Here is a 24,405-nt window from a genome sequence, read left to right as displayed (position 1 = left end):
AGTCCGGCAGCTTGTTTGGAATCTCGACCCCCGAGCAGCCGACAGGACCGGACGAATGTCTGGCCAAAACACACGCAAATCGGATTATCGGACCAGCATAAACGTAAATAGATCGTGGCCGTCGTCCAACAAGAGAGACATTCGCATGAAAACGGAACGGACGGAGAGTGGAAACAGGAGGAAGAGGGACAGGGAAACACATGAGGGTGACAATATTTCCATGAATCCCCGAACCGGTGCCCGAACCCGAGAGAAGCGAGTCAGGAATGGAGGATTTGATGGAACCGGAATTCGGAGATTCATTTCTCACGCCCAAAGGACAGGGCAAACAGGGAGAGTGGCAGGTAACTCGGTGGCGGTGGCGGTGGCGGTGGCGACGTACTGTTCCTGCACTAATCCGTCCCGTACCATTTGCTGGGTATCATTTCCATGCGGTGTCCGAACCAATCGAGGGAGTATCAAGATCAAAGACCACCGAATCCGACCATCGATCGATCGATGCTGTTACTGTTGCTGCTGCTACTGCACACGCTGTTCCGCTTTCGCTGTACTCACACACACGCACACGCACACACACACGGAGCGTCGTACAAGAAGAGGCGCATAAATTCGTTGATAAATACCGCCTCAGCAACTCCCTTTCCGCGTTCGCATATAATAGTGCACCGCGAGCGAATGGCGGTTGGCTTTCGAATCTGGCTCCGTTACGCGGAGGACGCCATTTTGTTTGGTTGCCCTGGGGGAGCTGGCTGCTGCTTCTGCTGCTGCTGCTTCTGCTGCTGCTGTTGTTGCGGCATCACCGCAGCGCCACCGCCAGAAAGGGGGCCAATATAATGATAGATCGCGACATCGATCGGATTCGATCGATCGACCAATGGCTGTTGTTGCTGCTGCTGCTGCCGGCTGCGATCGTACAGCAAGAAATTAGCGTTATCCAATCCAACCACCGAGTCAGTTTGATCGCTTACGAGAAAGAGAAGGCCAAGAGGGAGGGTAGGAGAGTGCCTCTCCCCTTCACCTCCTCTTTAAAACGACTTTCCATCGATCGCGCATTCAGGCGGCTCCGTTAAACACTTCATTATCCGGCGAATTGATGGCGTGTTGTTTCACTCCGCGCGCTCTCTTTCTCTCTCTCTCTCTCGCCGACTGATCACTGAGGCCCTCATCTTGTTCCCCCCCCCCCCCGCACACAAGTCACCGAAACACACAATCGAGACAATCGTTTTGATGATCATGTTGATGACACCGCACGGACCAAAGCGATCGAATCCGCACGCCACGGAAGTCATCCAACAGAACCGATCGACGATCCAATCCACCAGCAGCAGCAGCACCTGGAACCCGAACCATGAGCGGATGGTGGCCGTCGCATAAATAACAAATAAAATAAAATTAAATAAATAATCACCGATAAAGATCATCAACACCACCACCACCAGCAGCAGCAGCAGCCTCCAAGGCGGTGCGTGCAGAATGAAATCAAAGCGATCGCGATCGTGATCTACGAAACTCCGATATGCTACGGAATGTCGCTATCAGGGCATTCCGAATCAGCTATTTCAGTCGGTCGTCGGTTCGATTTCAGAGCATGTTTTCGGTCGGCTCATCGATTACCATAACACTATTGGCGCGCGACGGCCACGGACAAAACTCGATCGATCGATCGATCGGTCGCTCGCTCGCGCCGGTTCGCTCCGATTCCATTCCGAGCATTGGGCCAAGACACCCGGCATCGCCTCGCCTCGCTTTTGATCTCGCGGCAACTATCGGCTATCGGAACAATTTGTTGCGACTTAGGAAAACCGATTGTCACGATAATGAAGCGCGCTTCACCTTTCGGTGGGGTTCTGCTTTGGTCCAGATCCGAATACGATTCCCCGATTGGAATGTAATGTGCCGCCTCAGTAGTATCGGCGCACCAGCGACCAGCTGTGTCTGCCGCTCTGCCACCAAACTGTCCCACTGATGGGCTCTCTATTCAAAATATTTCTCCCATTTTCCGCCACCGCCGCCGCAGTCCCCTCGATTGTGGTGTAAAGTAGGATTAAACTCGGGGAGCGATGGAGAGGGATTAGTAAATATTATCTTCTCCTTCTCAACCCGATCCTTCCTCCTTCGTCCGGCACAAACCGGCCTTTGGGTTGTGTTGTCCGCACACAATCGTTGTCAGGAGTGTGTCCTCAGCAGGAGGTTTCGACGAATGGCGGCGATCGTGGCGATCGCATTAAGCCATTAGATCATGAAATAGCACGCATTCGAACACTATCGAGGACGGCATGTACAGCTAGAGGACAATATACAGGCTGGCCAAATGGATTTGTTCATATTTTCTCCATAATGAAGCCATTCGGAAGCACATTATGTCGTGTTCTCCGCGACGCTAAGCATCCCGAAATGGTCTCATATGTTGCCGATATCCGTCGACCGTTCGTATGTTTTATGAGGACTATTGTGCGACATGCGTGTGCGTTCTCTTGACCTAATACTTTCGATTGGCCCAATTTCCCCGAGAACCTTCCTCAACGCAACGGTCTCGCTCGGGTATCGAATTACGCTCTGGCACAGAGAAAGAACTCGACAGCAGCACCAGCAGACGGGGCAATCCTTTCGCTGAGAGATCCTTTCCAAGATTTAGTCCTCGCACGCACAACAAAAGAAGGTAATGATGAAGGCCGCCTTCTCGATGCTCCCTCCTCGTGCTGAGGGCGGCATTTTGCTTTGGTTCATTTGACACTTTCGACGCACAAGAGAACCACACGAGAAGGCGTTTGTTCATCTAATTTCCCCAAATGGGAAAGGTTAATTCAGTTCTCTCTGTGCGTGTGTGTGTGTGTGTGTGCTCGCGCGCGATGCGGTACATCCTTTCGTTTCTACTCTCGATCGAAAGGATCACTTCCTGTTTGCGTTGCGTTGTAATTGAATAATCGGGACACAGACACAGCTTTTCGGTCACAAACCCCTTTCTTGTCCCCAGTTGCTGCTGGAGGACCGGAAGGCGAAAAAATGGGATTTTAGCGTATCTGGCACACAACGCATTTGACAGAAAGACAGTCGACGATCCCACTTCCTGTCGTTCGGTGGCGGTACGCTTTGAAATGGTAAATGGAAAGCCTTTTACTCGCGAGAAGCCACCGGCCGCATGCCGCATGGCCGCTCGTAGCGCTCTGTTATTACAATTTTAATCACAATATTTTCGGTTTGTTTTCAAATATGTTTCATCCGCCACCCTCTCTCTGTCACCCCTTCTACCACTATAGCACCTGCCTGCCGTGATATGCCGTGAAGCGTCGTGAAAGGGGAGAGAGAGAGAGCACCAAACGCGTCGAGAAACACGAGATGGAGATCGGGATTGAGAAAGGTTGCTTCGCGGGTCCACGAGGGACACAATATTGGGAACTGGTGGCCCCTTTCTTGTTCCAAATTGACAACTAAATCAGCTCGCTTTGTCCCCGGGTTAACGGTAGGCCGAACACCAAGGCAATCGCGTCGTCGTTTTCGCTGATCAACACATTTGTTTTACTTTCCCCAAAAAGGAGGCAGAAAAGAAGAGAAACCTCGTGGGCCGTTAGATGCTGAATTATGAATAGAATCGATCACCGTCACCACACTACCACCCCTTGCAGAACGCCTCGGTTTGATGATCAGTTCAGTACAATAAATCATAATTAATCGATCGATTTGTTTTTGCTCGATGGGAACCAACCCGGGCGCTTTTGAGGCTGATCTTCGCCCGCGGTGGGAGCCTTCTCCGGGTCATCTGATTAACCCCCACGAGCGTGTGTGTCCTGTGGTGTGATTTTTGCCAAAAAGCGATCGTAGAAAACGAAAGCTAATGATGATGGTGCGGAGTTCGCGATCAAAATGAGGCTTCTAAGAGGTACGAATCGATCATCGGCCTGAACGGAGGTGACGAAACGAGACGCATCTTCCGGTGGCGACGAGAATGACAACACACAATCACAATAGGATACGAAAGATGCTCCTCGTCAGCAAACGGAGCCGCGTCATGCGGCGACCGGCACAATGTGGTGTTAATAATGTGCGGGACAATTTCCTTTGATTGCGTTGCGTCGTGCGGACCTTTGGTGCCGAGCAGAGCTGAATTCAATTCCATTTTCTACCGATGATTTGTCGAGTTCACCCTCTGAGGGAGACAAGACAAGATAGAAGAATGGTGGTAAACGCTGAATAGATTTGAGGACACCTTCGCTCCCGTCAAACCAGAAGCCGCCTGCCGGAGGGGTGTGGTTTCCTTTGGCGGCAGTCCGACGTTTTCTTAGCGGAATAGGATGAAGATGTTCAGCTAGCGATGCCGGGTTGCAACGCTTTCGGACATTCGGATTGCTTCTTGCAGAGGCTTTTGATTCGATTCTTGGCACCACCCCAGACTGCCAGCTTTTGTGGCTTGTGCGAGCGACCCAAGCTCGTCCCGCTCGTCCATCTGGCTTTTGCGGCTTGCCACGAGACCACGCGGTGCTTCTTGAACGTTGGATTGTGCCAACCGAAACAGCTGTCGATATCGGTTACTTCGGGTTTTTTTTGTTGCTTTTTGTGATTTTGAGCAAGGATCGATGACGTGATACTTGTGCCAAGCAATGACCATTACCGTGCCGCTTCTTTTCTTGTTGTTTGATGTGGGTTTTGCGTCATTGCCTGTTGCACATGGTTTGATGCTGTTGCTCCACGCCAATAAGAGTCGGATTAAACATGAGGCATGGTGTTGCCTTTTTTACAGCAATCATTACAAGTAAAACGGAGCATCCGTCAACGGCATACCTAAACAATAATCAGTCGTGTTTCTTTGGTGTTACGACCCTCAATCGAAAATCACGCTTTTTCTAACTTTTTTAATAGATCACATCTCTCGTCGATTGTTCGGCAATCATCAAGCATTTTTCTTGTTGCGAGCAAAATCAACTGCAGCGAGAGATTCGTAGTGAATTAAAGGAAACCGCGCAATAGACCCACGTAAAAGTAAAGGGCAAGCAGAACCCATGGGTCATGGCCCTTGCGAGGGCGCAACGAGTAGGAGTTAGGAAAGGAGAGCCTATATTAGCTTCGTCCAAGCAAAATACCGCTGAAAAAGATAATGACCCACCCCAAACCTAAAAATTTCCGATTCCGTTAGGAATTCGAATACCTTCCAAACCGCCATAACCGATTCGCACGATTACACGGATGTGCGAGAAAGTTGAAGCTGGATTGAAAATAAAGCGCACTTATTGCTTATTCCGTTGAGGCGATTCCGAACGGCTCAGGCGATAATGAATTTGGTACATATTGGAATTCAGGTAAAAAACCAATATATACACCTCAACCGATTCGGTAGGCTAACCGACTCTAATTGCATACATTTAGGGGCCGAACATTTCAAAATTTGGCCGTTAAATAACCAGTGAAATGAACAAGAACCTTAAACATGAGATTAAATCAATTTATGGTGCGAAAAACTACCCAAATATTATCTTTCGACAGTGAAAATGTAATGGCATCTCCCTTACCTCTTCCGTAATAGCACTATTTAACGTTTATAATGTATTTTTCAAAGATATTTAACTGAAAAGGTGTGTATGTTTTTGGGACAGTTATTATGTCTAAATCATCTTTTTATCTATCTGGAAGGGACGGGGGAGGTACAAGCGATGTACTAGGTATGTACTCGCTCCCTCCCCACCCCTCCTCCACTTTCCACATGTATTTCTATGTCCGGCTCATTCTATCGGTTATCTAACGGCAAAATTTTGAAATGGATAACTGCTAAAATTATTTGAATCGGTTGAGGTGTATGTTTTGGTTTTTTACCGGAATTCATAATCACCTGAGGGAATCGCTGAGGCGATCGCTTTTTTGCTGGTTCTCTTCGCGAAAATAATCGACGAACCAGAAAAAAATCGTCGAAGTTTGAACCAAGGTACTTTAAAAAGACAGGTAGCTTTATCCAGAACAAATCCTCGATCGTATTTTAGAAAAAACTTCAGAGTTTGACATTCACGGGATGGTGGGATGTTTACTTCGGGAACGCTCTTTTCGGAGCTGTTTTCGCTTTTCTGTGGTATTACAACAGTTCAAATTCACGAAAAGTGGCACGAAAGTTGAAGTTTATGCAAATATTCTCAAAATTCTTCCTAGTGTTTCAATATGGTATCGGTCCGTAGGTCTTGCCACCCGGCCTAGAACAAGAGCTAGCTAGCGTTCCTGGACCGTGCTCACTCGCTGTAAAACATAACTCGGTTGCTCGATTGATCTTAAATAGAGAGATGAATCATTTAAACATCCGAAAAAGAGTGAAATCAGGTACTTTCCTTGATAAAACCACCAAACTTGCCCATATCTTCTTCTTCTTCTTCTTGAAACTCACGTGGTTTTGTTGATAAAAGTGCCCTGCTATGAATGTCAAACAAATTGAAAATGGTGACCTGTCAAAGGGGTTAAGATGCTACCTGTCTTTTTAAAGTACCTTGCCTTGGTTTGAACCAAAACCGGACTACAACCCTGCACTGTCAGAAATGCTTGCGTCAATCGTGAGCTTGACATTTTGGCAGTGATAGTCGATAAAATATGTGCATTTTTGCCAAAATAAAGCAACACTTTCAACAAAAATCGAAATTTTCTGCGATAAATGGTCTGCATGGCACTGTACCGTTGTTTTGGTTAGAAAGCGTTGCAAAAAGTGGGAGTTTTTAGCTTTTTTGAACAATTTCGTGACTTCGCGATAAAAATAAAGGTGATAAGAACAAATTCAAGTCCTTTGCAACTCCTACCGTCGTTCTCGTCGGAAAAGTAGGCCGGGAAAGTGTCTAAAACTGACTGCAAAAGATTGCGGATAGGAAATACCTCGGGGAACGCGCATCGTTTTGGTCTCCATTTTTGGGGTTAGAAATCGCGTTCCGAGTTCACAAATTGCCGTGAAAAGTGGAAATTTTTAACATTTTCGGCCGTTTTCCTGCGTGATAAGAAGAATCAGCTATTCCGTCGTTGTGCTCGTTAGAAAAATCGCGAAGCTACATGACTTCTCCTGAGTATTTGGTACAGCTTGGCTCTCTCGAAGCGCCAACAACGCGAAACTCGTGAAGGTGAGGACGAAGGAAACCTCCGTTTTTCCTTTTTCAGGAGGTTTTTGGTGCGGTTTTTGCCGAAAAATTGATAAATTCTGCATCTCCTCGAGCCGTCGCTCGGTCGTGCAAATCGTGCGTGTCACGGAAAGTGTGTGCGCTGTGAAATAAAAGGAAAAAAGTGCAGCAACCAGAACAATCGCGAGGTAAGCAAAACCTTTTGAAGGCCGCCAAAACCGTAAATTTTATTTTGCGATTTCGAAGCATTTCCTGTGCGGCTTTACGCTTTTCTAGGCTACCGAGAGTAGGGCTTGGGATTTTCATTGGTGGCGCATCAATCAAATCCACACAATTAATTTGTGCCCGCGCGTTTACGGCTTCTTCGATGGAGGCTTTGCCATTTTTTATGAATGAATCCCAAGTACGCGCGCGCGGGATGAGAAAGAGCGCGAGATTCTCTGGCGAGCGCGTTCATCTCGCGTGGTGTTCATCTCACAAACCGTGGCGACGAGCATCGTAACAAAACCTGTACGCAATTCAAATGTTCATGTTTTTTTTTTGTAGGAAAATCATTGCGAAGAATACTGTTCAAATACTTTTGGAGCCTACCTGATCGCCAAAAAACGATGCTTGACGCGTGATCGCGAATTTGAATTCAATCAAACTGATCTGTCCGGTATGATTATCTGTTCCCGCCCGTTTATTTTTTGGCAAAATATTGAAAGATCACCTTCCCGGGATGACTCTTCTCGTCCCCGCACACCACGATCATCAGGTGATCTAATGCACAAAGAATCACAACAGTCACACCGACGACGGGACCAACGGTGGTAAACAACCCGCTTTTCCTCTTTATTGAATGAATTTTCCCATCCCGAAAACACAAGAGGGACCGGCTGTGTGCAAACGGGAAGGAACGTCCATCAAAGCGGCTCCATCATCATCCCACGCCGCGAGAGTTATGAGAAAAACGCGGCTTATGATGGCCAGCAATGAATCACGCGGTCGCCATGAGCCGTAGGACGAATGGTTTTGGACATTATTATTATGGGGGGATGGGGATCAGCGAAAGGAATTTCAACCCCCCGGACCGGATTGGACCCTCTTCTGTAGGAGAAACTAAAATTACAAACCACGGAAGGAAGGAAGGCGAAATTACGTGATCTGCGTGATCGTGTGTTTGATCCTTGCCAGCGGATATTGCCCTTCCCAACACTGCACCCAAAATCTCTTTCTCTTGTTGTTTTATTTTTGTTTATTGATTTGAACTGGCTACCATTAGGCTTGATTGGTTTTAACCTTGGCATCAACAGAGCACAATGCGCCGCGATTCGGTCCGATGGCACCGATTACGCACCCCACGCTGCTGATGCCAAGTCGCGATCACTAGATCGCTCTGATTGATCGCCGATCCGATCCGATCGATCGATCGAATGCAGATGCCGACTCCGACATCGGCAGGGCAGCGATGGTGTGCCCCGGATAGCGGTATCTGACACTTTCTTCCGCTACATGGTATTCGTCCTGTCGCCATCGACGCCACCGTGCTCGCGGGGCCAAACATTTTCCGGGTCGTTGTTTCACCCTCGTTGCGACGGGCCGATTACGGCATCGAACCCGTCCCCCCCCCCCCCCCCCCCTTCGGATGGCGTTCTGGCGGGTCCTTGCGCCGACGATTCAATCGTTTCCGTCGCCCCGAGTTACCCATACCACCTTCCCTATATCAGTTCCTAGCTACCACGACCACCCCTCGGCGCATAATGTGTTTGTTGTTCGAGCACAGACATACGACTGGCTGTGTGGTGTTTGTGTGTGTGTGTGTGTGTGTTTGCCTACACCATTTTAAGACCTTTATTGGGTGAATCAACCCCCCCCCCCCCTCTTATTTCTACCGAGATCACCCCGCCTCCCCAGGCCAGCGGAAGTGGCGGAAAATGCTTCAAATTAGCAGCGCGACGATCTCGCACTCGCGCCGCTCTCGAGGCCGGGCATGCGTGGGTGGCACGTCGAGGGCGGGGGGCCAAAAGAGGAGCTGGGAAAACGCGTACGATGAATGCGCCAGCAAAAGTCTGTCGGGCCCACCGGTCCGGCCAGTCTTGTCGCGGTTGTCGTCAGTGGCGGGTGTCGCTTCCTCTCTGCTCCGACCGAACCGAACCTTTCGAGGCGAAAGCAACCAAGCAGAAGCGATAGATAGAGAGTGATAGTCATCACCCACATCTTACCAGCGAGCGCAACGCATCTTATCCGATTCGAGAGGATGAGACTTCAACGCTAAGTAGTCTTGAAGCGGAACTGGATCCTGCTGAAGAGCTATTGTGGTGCCTGCGCCTCCCGTTAAACCCTTTTTTGCACTTTAATTCAATTAGCAAAGGGTGGTACAGAAGGTGGTTGATGTGTGTGTGGGTGTGTTTGTGCTGGCAGTCAAGTGCAATCGATAAGCAAAGTGAACATTCTGCCCTTAAAAAACAGTAATGTCCTGGTGCAATTTCTGGCCTGCCTTTGTTGAAGCATCTGGCTGTTTAAGTAATTAAAACTGGTCGGCGGAACTACTTCCTTAAATTAGACACTTGTGTGAGCCTCTCTCAAAAGGGATTTTCAAAAGTTTCGTCGAGTGTCGAGTTTTGAGCCAGCCAACTCTCTAAATTGTGTCATCAAGCCACTGTTCCACCACTTTTGAGAAGAAGCGCGCGGAGACACCGCGAAACAGCAATAGAACGATGGCTTGTCACGCGAATCTTTCCTGTGTATGCACCTACGTAAGTACCTTCCCGGCCAGCAGGGAACCTTTGTCTGGAACTGTCTGTCCCTCTGTCTTCTGTTGTGTGGCAGTCGAGTGGGGGAAGTGAAAACCTTGTCCTCCCCTAACCTGACGGTCATGCACACGCGATAGACGCGGTAAAGGTGGCGTGAGGAAGGTCGAAAACGACGGCACAACCCCTGCAAAGGTGTGCCCTAGAATTGGTTTCCATCACACCGGGGTCCGGATTAGAGGCCACGCATCGCAGCAACGGCCCCCACGTTGTGGTTGTAAGTGTTCCCGGGAGTTCCCGGGTGGGAGAGCGGGTTAGCCTTTTCGGTGCCGATAGCACCTGCAATCCGAAATCGATTTTGAAGTCGAGTTCCGGTGGTTCGCTGCTGATTTGTTTTAATTCGCTTTTCGGCTTCTAAAACCGTTTACCAATCGTCTGCATTGCAGATGTTTAATTCTTTGCCAAACTGGAATGGAATGCACTTTCGTGACAGAGCCCGGTGTTTACTCCGGAAACGATCCTGCAAGTCTATTAGACGAACTGATTCATGGTCGGTTCGGTTTTCCCTTTTCCATTTATTATGCTTGTTAACGAACGTTTATTTGAGGTGTAGTGGCGGGTGTGTGTATGCCACTGAAGGGTCCTCTAGCAACATAAGTGATGATGATGTCATTGAACTCTGGTTTCAGATCGTGTTCCATTAATGGCGTCTCATCAAACAACATTGTGATCATCGGTTCAACCGTACATAATGGGCTAATGATACGAAATACAGACAAACTAGACACAGGATAGTATAATCCTTCAGGTATAGTCCTTCGGGCGCTTGTACCACCCCCCCGTGAAACACGATTCCACACGAAGCAAGAAGCGGCACCACTTGTCAGGCCGAAGTTCGAATGCCAATAAACACGAAATGTGTCGAAATGATGGCTGACAAATAAAACAAAAAAGGAAGGAATCGGAAACAAACTCCCATTAAGTCGTCCTTTCCGGGGCGTGTAGGGTAAATGACCTTAAACCAGGTCCAGACCCAGCACGAACACGAAACGGCGAGCATTCCAGCACACTAGCGCTGCTGCTACTGCTGCACTAATAGTTAGCAACCCTGCCAATCATTGCCAAATATATTGAAGCGCTTGAGTAACACATTTATTAATTGCGAAAGACACCTTCCCTCTGCTAGGGTTAGAAAGTTGTAGATAAAAAAAAAAGGTGTCAAATGACGAAGTCGCGCACCTCAACGAGCTTCATGTTGATGAAGGCTCTCCTACCTACTACCGAGGCCGCCTACTCGAGACGGCACGGGAGAGAAATATGGAACACGCCAAGCCTCATGATAAAAATATCGGAGACGAACGAGGTGGGCCCGTGTCGCGTCTCCGGCACCAGACGTGCCAAAGAAAAACAAACAAAATATATATTTTATTGTCTCTGGAATTCGGACGGTGTTTTTGGGGCATTGAAGTGAATAACACTTCGTCCAGGTGTTGTTTATTATGTGCTTTTTGTTTTGTTTTGCACACGCCGCCATTCCTTCTTTTGCCACGAAACGTCTCAATGGATCGGATTTGTAGTATAGCGAGAGTCTTGTTAGCCGGAAGTAGGCACACATTGCAGCAGGCGGCGAGCTACATCCATCGCAGCAGCGCAGCGTGTATGATTTGTTGTAATGTTATTGCGTGTGGTTTTGCGTTCTAGTTTTAGGCTGCTTCACGCAATATGCATTACCTTGGCTAGGCTTTGAGACGTGGGTTGTTGTTGATTGGCGAACAATGAATTTCGTATGGCTGGCTGGTATGTAGTTTGATCAGAAGTAGGTCAAACCATCATCCAAGTGTGTGCCTACTAGCTCATATAATTGACAGCCTGCTTCGATGCAGCAGGAAGTGGCATCGCCGTAAGTGCCCACGGTGGCCTGGTATATCCCTTGATGGTAAACTTAACACCGCACTGGCATGCCTGGGGGCCACATCCGGCAGGGCACCACCGGAAGCCATACAATAGAGAGCGCAACAGCGCTCGCCTGACATTTGACTCGGCTTATGCTTTTATTTCCAGCATATTTCTCCGGATTAGCTGCTAACGTGCCCCACGTGTAGAAGGCTAAATGGTAAACCGCAAATCGATGCGGATCGATCGACTCGACTCATTTCACTCGACGCCGCTTACTAAGGGTTAAAAGAGGGAAAGAAACATGAAATTTGCTACTGCTCTGTGCGCCTTAAATCGTAAAATCAGATCACACTCAATCACTAGTCACATTGTTGTGTGGCGTGCTGCACCATGCTGCTCCGCCATCACGTTCTCTCAAGAGTGTGAAACCGTGTGGCACTAGCGAGGCAATCGTTGTAATGGCGCCCTTTTAACGGCTGTGAGCACAAATTGGCAACGCCGTCAATTTGTTAAAAGCTGGTAAGCGCATCCAACCACGAAGGATGCGCGCGAAGAGGGATACGAGCGCAGGACGATGGGGGGGGTATGATGCAGACCTGCATTCGTCGCATGCCGAAAGCGCCTTCTCACTGCCAATGCCTGGCAGTGCCATTACCCAGAGGCCTACTTTCGGGCTTTTTTTTCCTTTTTGTGAAGATAATGGGCACCACCGTCCGTCCCCGTCGTCATCGTCGTCGTCGTCTGCCTGCAGCATGCAGATCGGATTCCCTCGGTTACACACAGACTCACACGTCGTGAAGTGAACAGTCGAGGAAAATGAGTTACTGTTCACTCGGTTTGAGCCTGCGAGATCCTTATTCTCCTGGATATATGGTGGTCGTGGCCCCGTTCGGAGGGTAGAAGAGGGTTTCGTTTGTTTCGTTTTCAATGAGGTAGTGAAAGGAAGCAAACATTAGGGCTCGCAGAGAGCGTAATTCATTCAACAGTGCTTCACTGACGGCGAAAACGGCGGAGTGTCCTGTGTTGTTTTGCACAAACAGGAGAGAGCGAGTGTGTAATAGTAGACCCTTCGTCTCCAGTAGGCACGCTACGTAAAGAGTACTGGTGGTAGTTGTGTTTATTGGAGTTTCTTTTCCTTTTTTGTATCCTATGCGTGCATCATCGTCGGATTGATTTTCAGGGCATTTCGTGGTAATCGCTTGACCCAACGCGTGCTATAGAAAGCTGGTGTGTTGCGCGGTATTCTAAGGCGAAAACAACATTCATTTGTAGTTTTATTGTAATTTGCTGGTGTGCAGAATGTTGCAAATTGTGTAACGTCATTGTAGATGGTAAGCAACACGTGTTTTTTTTCATCTAGAATTGGTGGTGGTTTGTCTCTCAAAGGAACGTAAGAACATCGGTGAGCTTGGTGAGAAAAGTCTACCGCCCTTCTTGTTGTGTCCTAGCGCTCACTTCGCCCATCAGTTCTCCTAGATAAAGAACGGTGCAGGAAAACGGCGACAATCGGGACTTCTGTGGCAGCTCTCGACCATCACCAGCAGCTACTTTGCTCTTTTGCTTTACCGTGAAAGTAGGACGATAAAACACCTTCCACAGAATAAGCGTCGCGTTGCCCGAGAATACTGCGTGTTGCTGTATTCGTTGCGTGCTGCGAGCGTGAATATAAAGAACCAGCAATAATTGTAACCGTAAGCGATGTTGATACCTGGCTCGGTGGTTGCATTTCTGTTAATGACACCAACCAGACCGATTGTCCATTCGTTTACGGCAAAGACTGCTCCCGGTGTAACATGCTCTTAAATTAGTGTTTACTTTGAACCGGAATAACCAGCTGAATGGCCTACGCGCCATCATTCCAGCACGAAAGTCTACGCGTAACGTGGGAGAACGCGAATACCAGGCGCCTCCATGTGTGTGACCAGCACAACACGGCACCATCTCGTGCTGTTGGGCAATTTTTCGCATTAAACAGGAGGTGACCTTAGACTTGTTGATGGAGTTGTGTTCTTTTCCTCTTTTTTGACATTCCTTAGACCACGCGTGTGTGTTGTTGTGAGGCAGAGAGATTCAAATCTCCATCGCTCGCGTTATTAATGGCGCAGGAGATGATGCCAAATTAATCAACCAAGGCGCATCCTGGGGAGAGGCGCGTTGTTGTGACACCGTTTGCGTAGGTGTGAAGACGACTGTTTTGTTTAAGGATTTTTTTTTTGTTAAGTTTTTCTTTCGGAATCCGACATTTTTGTGTTCGAACATGGTCCGGGAGGGTTCGAGACGACCGTGGCACCAGGGTTTGCGTGTAACAGTTGTCACTGGCCATTTTTCTTCGATGTGCCTTTGGATTTTTTTCTCCACCGAAAACTCCCAAACATTCCGAATTCGTATGACGTGATGGGGTGACGTCACGGTGGAAAATCTGAGTAGCATGCTCATTCTGAGCATAGTTTTATTGGAGGATAGCAGCACCTCATTAGGAGCGCGCTGGATCCTGAGAAGTTGTTTCCGTATTTTTAGTCCCATCGGGATCCTTCTTCTGTCCCCATTAGCTCATCGTCGTCACTGAACTTACTAATGATGCCCAGCGGGTCATTAAAAATGCTGTCCACTTTTTTGCCACCCCCTTTGCAAGTCTCCCACCCCGACAGGCAACGAATGGTGTGTCTGGGTATTTTCACGATTCGCGTCTGGCTTCGCTCAGCGTGTTTCGCACCATGTGTCATTCGTCATAGCAACCACCCCCGGGCGCAGATTGGAATGAAAGATTCGGAAATTCCTAGCATTACACTCTCCTATGCAGAACCAAGGGTTGGAGGATGACGTTCCTTTGATAGCGCTCCACTCACGCCGCTCTCAAGGCGTACGCGGCGTAACCTTGAAATGGAGTTGCTACTGCTCACGGTTGTTGGTAAGCGCTGCTGTCCGGCGCACTCGATGATCATGCGGTCGGGTGCGATCATCTCACTCGCGTGAGACACGCTTATAGCGCGACGAAAAGGAGCTGTCATCGCGAGCAGCAGCCCCATTGCGGTCAATGCCATTGTAGGAGGGGGTAAGCGAATGTCAACCTCACTGTTGCTACGGTACTGGTGCCGAGCGAAAGGGGTTGGCAGCTGGTATCGATCCACCAACTACATTGAGTCGCAACATCTTGTTCGATTGTTTCCTGAATTAGTAGGTCTGGTGAGCCGGCAAAGTAGTTGTTTTCGTAGCGAGACAGCAAAACATTACAAACCGGTCTGAGAGGGAGAAGAGAGTCCAGTCCATTCTACGCTCTTCGCTAAGTTAAACACGCGCCGTCGAGTTGTGGGGTGCGCGCGAGAGACTTCCAGTCCACGCGAACAACAACAAAGCAAACACGACCAATGCTCGTGTGTGCTGCGTAGGGAGAATGGTGTTTTGCTCCTTCTCCCACGTTACAAACGGTTTGGCGCACCAGAAATGGTACCTCACGCATAGTAATGGTCGGCCCCAGAGGCCCCATCGCTCGCCGTTAGTGAGAATACACCTGGGCGCGAGAGCGCGCACTCACGATCTCGCAAGCCAAATGATAACATTCTTAGAAACGTAGTAAACTGCGTCGCCTCTTCGTAGAAACGTGCTCTGCCAGATGACACAGATTTCGATTTTGACGTTTTCTGTTTCAGACCATCGTCCGCGTGCTCCGCTTGTCTCGCGCGTGTATTCGTTTTTAACCCCCCTGGGGCGGTACCGCATGGTTTAACAAATCGTCACACTGCGAACCGTCAACCAGAGTGGGCGACCGGAAACGCGCTCTCCGCTCAGCAGCTTGAGATCCGGGCATTTTTTTCCAATCCGCACGGATTTAGTGCAAATATATTTCGTAAGACTAGCGGCGGCGCTAGAGTGCCATCGATGTGAAGTGTGATCCTGTACCTTGAACGTGTTCCGTGACCGTCGTCAGATGTGATACTCGCAGTGCGCCCTAGCCTTACTTTTGCAGTTCATTGCGAAGGCCGCTATGATCGATAGCATTGTGCGCGCACTGGTCACGCTCTTTTACTCCGGCTGTGTCTGGCTGCTACAGAGTGTAATAACGCGACTGTGCCGTAATGGCACGGTCGGGCGATCAGCGGATCGTGTGTTTTTTTTTTTTTTAATTTCTCCCTCGGTGCGTTATTAACACCCCCTTCTCTTCTCTGTCCACTTTGCAGATAACGACCAAATTCGCCACCATCATGGACTTCAAACAGAATGGTGGTTCACCTTCGTCACAGCAATCCGGTAGTCAACCGTCGCTCGTTGATGGAGTGCTCTACAGTACGGATGCTCGTAACGGTGGCAATTCTGCGGTTCGGTTGCATTCGCTAAAGCAACAACTGCCGCCAACCAGTGGAAACGGTGCCAACGGTCAGTCAACGGTTTCTTCTTCATCAACGAGCACAAGTGGAGGCAGCAACCATCATCATCCATCGTTACGTCGGAGATGTCGTAGTGAAAGTCTTCCAATGGCACCCCTACTGTACGGTGCCATCGACCATCATCCCAATGCTCAGCACAGTAGCAGAGGGGGCAGTAAGAGTAAACTGCTTCCCGCTCATTCTCATCATCATCTAAGTCACCAGAGAGCGAGATTCGGATCAAGTAGCGCCGCAGCGACATCCAATGCTCTTCACGATCCACATGCAGCAGCGGCTGGTGGATTGTTTGTAGAATCGTTCTCGCTGCAGCAGCACGCTGCCAGCAACGCTCCGGCGAATGGTAGCACTCGAAAGGTACAGCTGTCCCTACCGACGCACGATCTACTGCCTTCGATCGGTGGTACCACCGCCGGTGGTCTACAGCTGGCCAAGGAAAATGTCGCTCAAAACGGTGTGTCTGCCGTGAATGCAAAAGATTTGTACATGAGTGAGCTAGATGGATATAAGAAGGATCGTCGTAACGGTGGCTACTACGTGCCCAACGAATGGCAGCTTGAGTCTCGATTTGCGCGCAACCTCGAGCTAAACTTTAGCAACCGTGCATCGATCCTGGAACGAGGTACCAACCGGAAGTTGCGACCCCGACGCGAGTCGGAACCGCAGGAAGTTCTTTACCACAGTGCCCACGGTAATGCGAATGCTGCCGTTAACAGCCTTTTGACCGGTCGCATCACGACGATCGCCAGTCGTGATCGGTTTACTCCCGATGTAAGTCATCTAACTGATGAACGAGTGGTAGATTGTTTCATCGTCCAAATACCATCTATTTTTCTTCTAGAATACTCTTAAGCGAAGTCGTGATACAATTTCTCCGACCATGGAAGCCGACGAAGCGATGGTGAGCGACATGTACGAAGGAGCGTCCGCTTTACCATCGTCCTCTGCGTCAACCTACGGCAGTTCGCAGAAAGACTCTCCTCCCTCGAAGATGGTGAACACGGTAGAAAAGATGGATGTGAGCCCGGAAACGGTAACGTCCCGCAGTGGAAAGATCTCACCTACGAGCCAGCAGCGTTCGAAGCTCTCAAAAACGAGCACCGGATTGTATAACGGACGCTCATCGAAAGGCATTGCCGTACGTGCGAATCGCATCGCAACGAGTCGGCTCAAACCGAAGCTAGCCACCACGCTTACGTGTACGGGTGCGACGATGGGTAGCGATGTTTCGAGTCGCAAATCCACCTCACCTCAACCGGGCAGTCAACGGATTTCGTCAATTACGGGTGCGGCAGGAACGGCCTCACCAACACCGTCCGGTGTGTCGATTGGAACCAGCGGTGGCGAATCGGTGCACACGCAGGATCTCGATGCCGAAACAATCGATCAGTCTGATGCAGGTGATGATGATGATGACGATCTTGATGACGAGTGTAATGGGGAGGACGATGATCTGGACGACGAGATCCCGATCAGTGGCGATGATGTGCTGGAAGATTCGCTAACCGACTCGGAGGATAACTACAGGGCGTATCTAGCGGCAACATATCAGAAGCCAAAGTCGCAATCTGGCTCACCACCTCCGGCAGTTGGTAAAGCCCCACCGGCCTCCGTCACATCGATAGGTGGCGTGGTCGGTGGATACGCCGCGGAGGGTCCTCTCGCTCCTAGTCTCTTCCCGCATGTTCCTCCTTATTTATCATTTGCAACGCACGACGAGAAAGGGCCCCCGATGCCGCCGTCCATACACAAAGTACTGAAGTGGAAGCTCACGCTCATCACACCGATTGTCGTGCGCAAGGTTCTAATCAACAGTGGCTTCCGGTTGCTAAAAAGTGTGTTCGCTTCTTAAGTCCACTTTTTTATTCACCTTCTGACAACTAATGGTTGATTCTCGTTACAGAAACGAACGATTGGGTCGGCATCTGGGGTAAACACATGAAAAGTGCATTGTTTAAAACGTTGCGTCCATATCAGAAGTTCAACCATCTGCCGGGAAGCTTCCAGATCGGTCGTAAGGATCGCGTGTGGCGCAACCTGCAGACACAGATGAACCGTCACGGGAAGAAGGAGTTTGGTTTCATGCCCCGTACCTACATCATACCTCAGGATTTGAAGATGTTGCGGCAGCTGTGGCCGCGCTACAATCAGCGCAACTGCAAGTGGATCATCAAACCACCGGCATCCGCTAGAGGTACAGGCATCAAAGTCGTGAACCGTTGGTCTCAGATCCCGAAACGAAAACCGCTGATCGTGCAGCGGTACATCGAGCGACCGCTACTTATCAATGGTAGCAAATTTGATCTTCGCCTTTACGCGCTCGTGACCTCCATGAATCCACTGCGGGTATACATGCACACCGATGGGCTGGCCCGGTTTGCGTCGGTCAAATACAGTGAGAAATCGGAAACTCTCAGCGATCGGTACATGCATTTAACGAACTACAGTATTAACAAACTGTCCAACAACTACAGCCAGAATGAGGATGCGGACGCATGCCAGGGACACAAGTGGACTATTAAATCGCTGTGGTCGTACTTTGTCGAACAGGGCGTCAACGTTGATCGGTTGTGGGGCGCTCTGCGAAATCTTGTTTTGCGCACGGTACTCGCTGGCGAAGGACCGATCCACGCCATGTCGAAAGTAAACGTGGGTAGCCGATACAACTGCTACGAACTGTTTGGCATCGATGTGCTACTTGATTCCGAGCTAGTACCATGGCTACTGGAGGTGAACATCTCTCCGTCGTTACACTCTGCGTCGTCGCTTGATTTGCGCGTCAAAGGGCCGCTTGTTAAAGCACTACTAAACACCGTCATGTATCAGGTAGTTTCTAGTGCCATGTTTTTGAGACGCAATGCTTAATCATTTGATCACTGCCACTTATTTGACAGATTCCTCCAAGAATTCCGATGGCTGAACAGAAGGAGATACTTAAAGAGCAGGGACTTGAAGGGCCACTGTGCTTCGATAAGCGTATCTACACGACGGGCCTGTCGAAAGCCGAAAGACTGAAACATAATCAATTCATCCAGAAGGATATGGCGCGAGAGGATGTAAGTAATTCTTCCATATCACTGTCAGGAGTCGATACAGTACGTTCTCTTATTATCTTAACGACCATTGCAGTACATGAGCACAATACTAGAAGACCTGACGCCTGACGATGTGCGCTGCTTGCTATTGACCGAAGACGAACTGGCACGCAGCGCTCCGTTGGAAAGGATTTTCCCAGCCCCCAATAGTCACCGATATATTGGGTTTACCGAGCATCCTCGGTATTACAATCGGCTGCTGGATGCCTGGGAGCATCGGTACTGTCACAATCGGGCGGAAGGCATTGCTCTCCTACAGTCTCTGTGCGAAAAGAAGGTACATCTGCAGGTGCCACCCAGTACACTGAAAAAGGTGAGTAATAGCGGTCAGCTGAAGCTCTTCAGGCTCCCCGGTATGGCTTCTCTCAGTCACTCTCTCAAGCAAGCATCGGGAATCGAAATCAAACACAAGTTTTTAGTTCAAAAATCAACTTAAGTATCGAAGAATGCGCATTAGTTAGCGAAGATAGGCACTTTTAACGCTCGTTGAAATTAAAGGCTATGAACTTCATATGAAATCAGTGGGCCGTGACAGCCACACTTTTCGATATTTCTTTATTCAAATCAAACATCGAACTGTCTACTTAACGATGCTCGCTTGAAGGATGTGCATAAACAGCAAACACAATCATACATGTGAAAAGAATCTGAACCTGAAGCTGGACATACATAATCACGAACATTACACAACATCACAAACCAAATCCTACACCTAATCGGCGAATCTCGGTTGGCGAAATTACACAAACGCACATATTATGCATAAAACCCGCACAACCATTCAGCAGCTAAATCATTTTACACTAGAGAACAGGAACCAGGAACAGGCACTACTACTAGCACTGAAAATATGAAGCACCCAACCACTCGCGCTCATTGTCATTCACCAAACCGAGACAACATCGACACCTGTCCGGTTTTGCTAGGCCACAGCATTCAGTCGAAATATGAAACAGAAAAATCGACACGAACCTTTTCCTTATTCCACTCCTCCAAGTCCTTTCTCTTGGGTTCATAAAATTGTAAAGTTCTTCCATCAACACATTCTGGTTCTTCGTTTGACCTAGAAGTTATTTCCTCTACTTTACTTGTTACTTCAATTTTAAATATTTTTCTCATATTTAATACTTCATTCCTTTTTATCTACGTATAAACCGATAAGAATCTGTACATACTTTCCGAAAACAACACTTACTACCACGAAATACTACAGCTACTTCTAGCACTTACACTGACCCCTATCACATTTATCGCAAGAAAACTGTTACCCAAGCAAGCCAACAATTCTTTACTTAACATTTCTCTTTCTCTCACTTAAACTCTATCTCGATCATATGTCGTGGGCTTTTCTCTTCGCTTTGGTTGGCCCAAATGTCTCTGAATGCAATGTGTACTGCCTTCCCTTCCGTTGCTATCTTTTGATGGTTGGATCTGCTTTGAATGTATCTTTGGCAATTTGGGACAATAACCCGCCACCATTCCGATTCGCGTATTACGCGCCGGCGACTACTCTTGAATCTGAGTTCGATTCACTGAACAAAACCGAATGCACGAACGATCGATCCCCGTTCCCTTCTTCGAATGCCAAATTATGAGCACAGGATATTTGGTCAGCATTCCGAGCTGCGTACTGGCGTTGTCGAACGATACAGGGTCGTAAGTGTGATATATACCATTATTACTTCCTTTTTATTGCGATCATTCCAGATTCCCCCGTTAAAACGCCTGAGTTCCATTCGTTTATTTGCCTTTAGTTTTCTTCCGTTATAATCTCAAACTAAGCGTGATATGCGGATACATTGATTTTTGTTTGAGAGATTATCGTTTGTTTGAAACCAAATTTAGATGATTCGTGTTTTGCTTTTATTCGGTTTGGTTTTTTATTGATGTTTTGTTTGTTTTTTTTTTTTTCGCGACTAAAACGAGCGCGTTTCAGGATTATTTATGTGCCTTTCCTTCTTAAACAATGATCGAGAACATGCTCAACTTGTACTGAAAGTAGACAAAACCCCAAATGTTATTTTCCATCATCGACCAGCTTGTCAAAACCATTTCCTAGTTAGCGTTTTATTATTAATAAATTCAGCGGATTCGTAAAGAAAAACAATTCTTTAGGAAGTTTGGGAGCTAGAACAATGGCGTTAACAACGGGTTTCTCGACTTGTTCGTTACGATAACGCGTAGAGCATCAATTTCGTTAAATTTACCACTGCTAGAGTGTTTGTCTTTTAGAAAAGTTTTCTCCGTAGAAACGTTCGAATGTCTCTTTAGCATAATTAGGATTTTCTCTATTTTCCTCTATCTCGTTCGATCGTTCAAAATAATTCGGCAACTAGTTCTAATAATGGTTCGGAAGGTGACTGATTTTAGAGCGATTTTTTGGACAGAAACGTAGGTAAAGAAACGTACAACACCATGAACTCTACTCCATCCTCCAAACACCCCGATTGGCGCAACCCATGTTCACTCCCAACTTTATTCCCAACATAATCTACTGGGGAAAACATCGTGGTCGATATACGGTCGTACGATAACATTTGTTAAACATCTATCTCTTCTTTTCTTCTCAAACGCTGTGTGTGGTGATCTTTCGACAAACTGTTTGCATACACGAACCACTCTAGGCTATCGAAGATATCATCGAATCTATCAATAACAGTGGTAACAATATTTGGGGCGTAGCGTACTATTAGTCCCGATGGACCCCTGCAGTTCCTTGAGTCTCTTTCCTATCCAAAAACTCACGGACCAATTTCTTCCCTCCGTCAACCTTCCTATCCTACGATCGTTTGTTCCTGCAAAGCAATGCTATAGTTTTAATACAAGGTAACCTTTCCCTTTTACGATTCCATTGGAATGTATGTACAAGACGGTTATTAATTCCTCAGAAGTTAGTACATTCACTGTTCTTAACTTACTAGTAGATTTGTAAGTTGTTCGACTGTTATTTGTTACCAATTCCGTTTTGCACTTTGCTCGGAAACCGTGTATAGTCATTTGTTACTTGCAGCGATATTTCATTTTAAAAAATCCATTTCCAATAGTTCATAGTATTCCCTCCCGCCAATTCGCATTCATTTGGGGAGGTATAGTAATCAACTGAGTTACTTCTGATAATCTATTTCACACTTAATCTACTATACAATCAACATGCAAGGTCCTCGATAGTAGTCATGTTGTTGCCATAATTCCTTCCATTCCCCACCTATACTTATCCCGATGTTGTTCTGTACACATTATTGTAAATGGTTGACTTAGTGTGCTCCTCTAGTGCTCGATATCGATAGTGCTGCATCGAGACTGCTCGATGCATCGAACATCACCATGCCTTCATCGTTGTGTGTGTGTGCGTGTCGCTTTCATCACGCCATTATCGTTCTTTTGCTCATAAGGAGCACTGAACATTTCGAATCATACGCATAAAACTCATGCTCCATGCTCCCGCCGAAACATACTGTCCTCTCGTTCTAGTTTTGCGTATTTCTGGTTCTAACTTTTATTTTTCCCTTTTTACACATTATGACACCTCTTCGATCGATACAGGATTGCAACAATGAGCAACCGATTGATGGTGCGAGCAGCGAAAACGGCTCGCAGGACAGTGGCATCCATACGGATCAGACCAGCTCATCCGAACTGCCATCGCAGGACTCGTCGTCCGTCTATCAGTCGCAAGAGTCGATCGATCAGCTGCCGGAGGACACACCACGCCACAAAGTGACGGCAGGCCCGGCTGTGACCGTTACCACCACCTCTCAGCCCGTTGTTATTCGTGCCATTTATCCACCGGGAAGTGACAATCTACTCAGCACGCAAACGATTGAAATCCCGGTATCGATCACGGTACCGACACTGCCACTGGTCAGTACCGCCACTGACAGTACACTGACCAGCGACGAGGTCCCGCCAAAGGTAACCAAGGACGACGACGATAGCGACGGATTGCGGCTGGGCGATAAAATTAAGCTTATCCTTGATGATGCGTTGTTGCTGAAACAACAAGAGTGCGGTGCAGGTGACACGGAAAACACCATCATTGTGCAGGATTAATGGTAAAGCAATAGGCTTTCTGGACAGAGATTAGCTAGCCCCAGCGTTATGATGGTAATGACGACAACCTCAGTGGTCCACCTCGAAGGAAAATCACCTGCAGGGATCATATAGAATTTATCGCTTTTTCCCATTTCTATCTATTGTTTTCTATTTTTCCCAAATATTCCACAACAGACAACTGTGAATTGGAAGAAATTATCTCTTACTGTATATTGCCTTATCATTGAAGTTAAGATATTTTCTTATAAATATCCTCTCTCTCTTTCTCTAAGTCGTGTATGTGCCTGTTACAAACCATATGATTCATTGGATTCTTGTTTCGCTATCTCGTACACCACCAAGTTGAGGTACATTTCGTTTCCAATCCAGAATCTCGAAACTGCGACTGTTTCGAGGTCGTAGGATGGAAGATAAACGTCGTAGGATGGAAGATAGTTTTCTACACTTTCCCTACCCATCGTGGTATACAGCTCCTTATCCCGCTAGACAATATACTAGTTTTCGGAAAGGACGAAATAGTAGGTAAAACAAATTGGGACTCGCGATATATACGATATACCAGCTGCCTCACGAGTAAAGTACATCAGAAGGGAAATACGGAAGACTCTGCGTAAAGCATCGCGAATAGATTGACGCTGTCTAAACAGGGAGAGGAATGCGATCGTGATGTGATCGTGATAGGCTCTTCAAAAATGCATAAGAAGCAAAAGTAATTTGAATTATGTTATAGAGAAGTTTGAAAACAAGGCAAACATCGAAAAAAAAGCGTCAACGTCGTTATTAGCTTTATTTCAAACGATTCCGAAATTCTTCCTTCAACAAACACTAGATAAATATTTTGTAAACAAATATCGGCGTGGTACTGTATGGATAACGTATAAACTCGGCAGCCTCGCGAAAACAACTCCAGTTTGATTACTCTTTTACGTTTTCTTTGTTCGTCCTTCCAGTGGACTTTTTTTGCAACCGCGAAGGAGTCTGCGATACCCTCATGCGATACATCTTGTTCTCATCGGCAAGCTTGGTGGTAATGGCGGAACGTACTAAGCTTTCCTCAACGTTGCATCGCGTAGAGACCAGTTTCACTACGCTAGCCACAATGGCTGGATCCAGTGGATGTTTGGCCGGTTTCTGGTGTTCGTTCCGAAACGCCGGTGATGGTCGTCCCGTAAGGGAATGG

At 47.8% G+C, this 24,405-nt stretch overlaps 1 protein-coding gene across 6 annotated transcripts; it reads left to right on the top strand.

Annotated features, from left to right (window-relative positions):
* Nucleotides 1–6,651: 6,651 nt before the first annotated feature.
* Nucleotides 6,652–24,124, top strand: LOC125951533 (tubulin monoglutamylase TTLL4). Of its 6 annotated transcripts, XR_007468784.1 has the most exons (8): nucleotides 14,799–15,749; nucleotides 15,874–16,848; nucleotides 16,919–17,912; nucleotides 17,981–18,903; nucleotides 18,972–19,133; nucleotides 19,207–19,485; nucleotides 21,797–21,998; nucleotides 22,716–22,854. XR_007468784.1 is itself a non-coding variant. In XM_049680449.1 (7 exons), exons 2-7 carry the CDS (start codon nucleotides 15,898–15,900, stop codon nucleotides 23,220–23,222), a joined length of 3,816 nt encoding a protein of 1,271 aa, XP_049536406.1. In that variant the 5' UTR covers nucleotides 6,652–7,258; nucleotides 15,874–15,897; the 3' UTR covers nucleotides 23,223–24,124. The 6 variants fall into 6 exon arrangements, 5 of the variants coding, with proteins under 5 accessions (XP_049536406.1, XP_049536403.1, XP_049536405.1 ...); XM_049680449.1 differs by lacking the exons at nucleotides 14,799–15,749; nucleotides 21,797–21,998 and adding an exon at nucleotides 6,652–7,258 and having other exon boundaries at nucleotides 22,716–24,124; XM_049680446.1 differs by lacking the exons at nucleotides 14,799–15,749; nucleotides 21,797–21,998 and adding an exon at nucleotides 9,127–9,808 and having other exon boundaries at nucleotides 22,716–24,124.
* Nucleotides 24,125–24,405: the final 281 nt, after the last annotated feature.

This window comes from Anopheles darlingi, chromosome 2, assembly GCF_943734745.1.
Source record: "Anopheles darlingi chromosome 2, idAnoDarlMG_H_01, whole genome shotgun sequence".
Classification (NCBI taxonomy): domain Eukaryota; kingdom Metazoa; phylum Arthropoda; class Insecta; order Diptera; family Culicidae; genus Anopheles; species Anopheles darlingi.
This window is presented reverse-complemented; position numbering and strand designations above follow the sequence as displayed.

Bases quoted from the DNA above. Each gene is read 5' to 3' on its own strand.
- LOC125951533 (XM_049680445.1), top strand. From the start codon at position 15,681: ATGATCGATAGCATTGTGCGCGCACTGGTCACGCTCTTTTACTCCGGC. The intron at 15,750-15,873 runs GTAATAACGCGA...TCCACTTTGCAG, and splicing joins GTGTCTGGCTGCTACAGAGT to ATAACGACCAAATTCGCCAC. The intron at 17,913-17,980 runs GTGTGTTCGCTT...TTCTCGTTACAG, and splicing joins TGGCTTCCGGTTGCTAAAAA to AAACGAACGATTGGGTCGGC.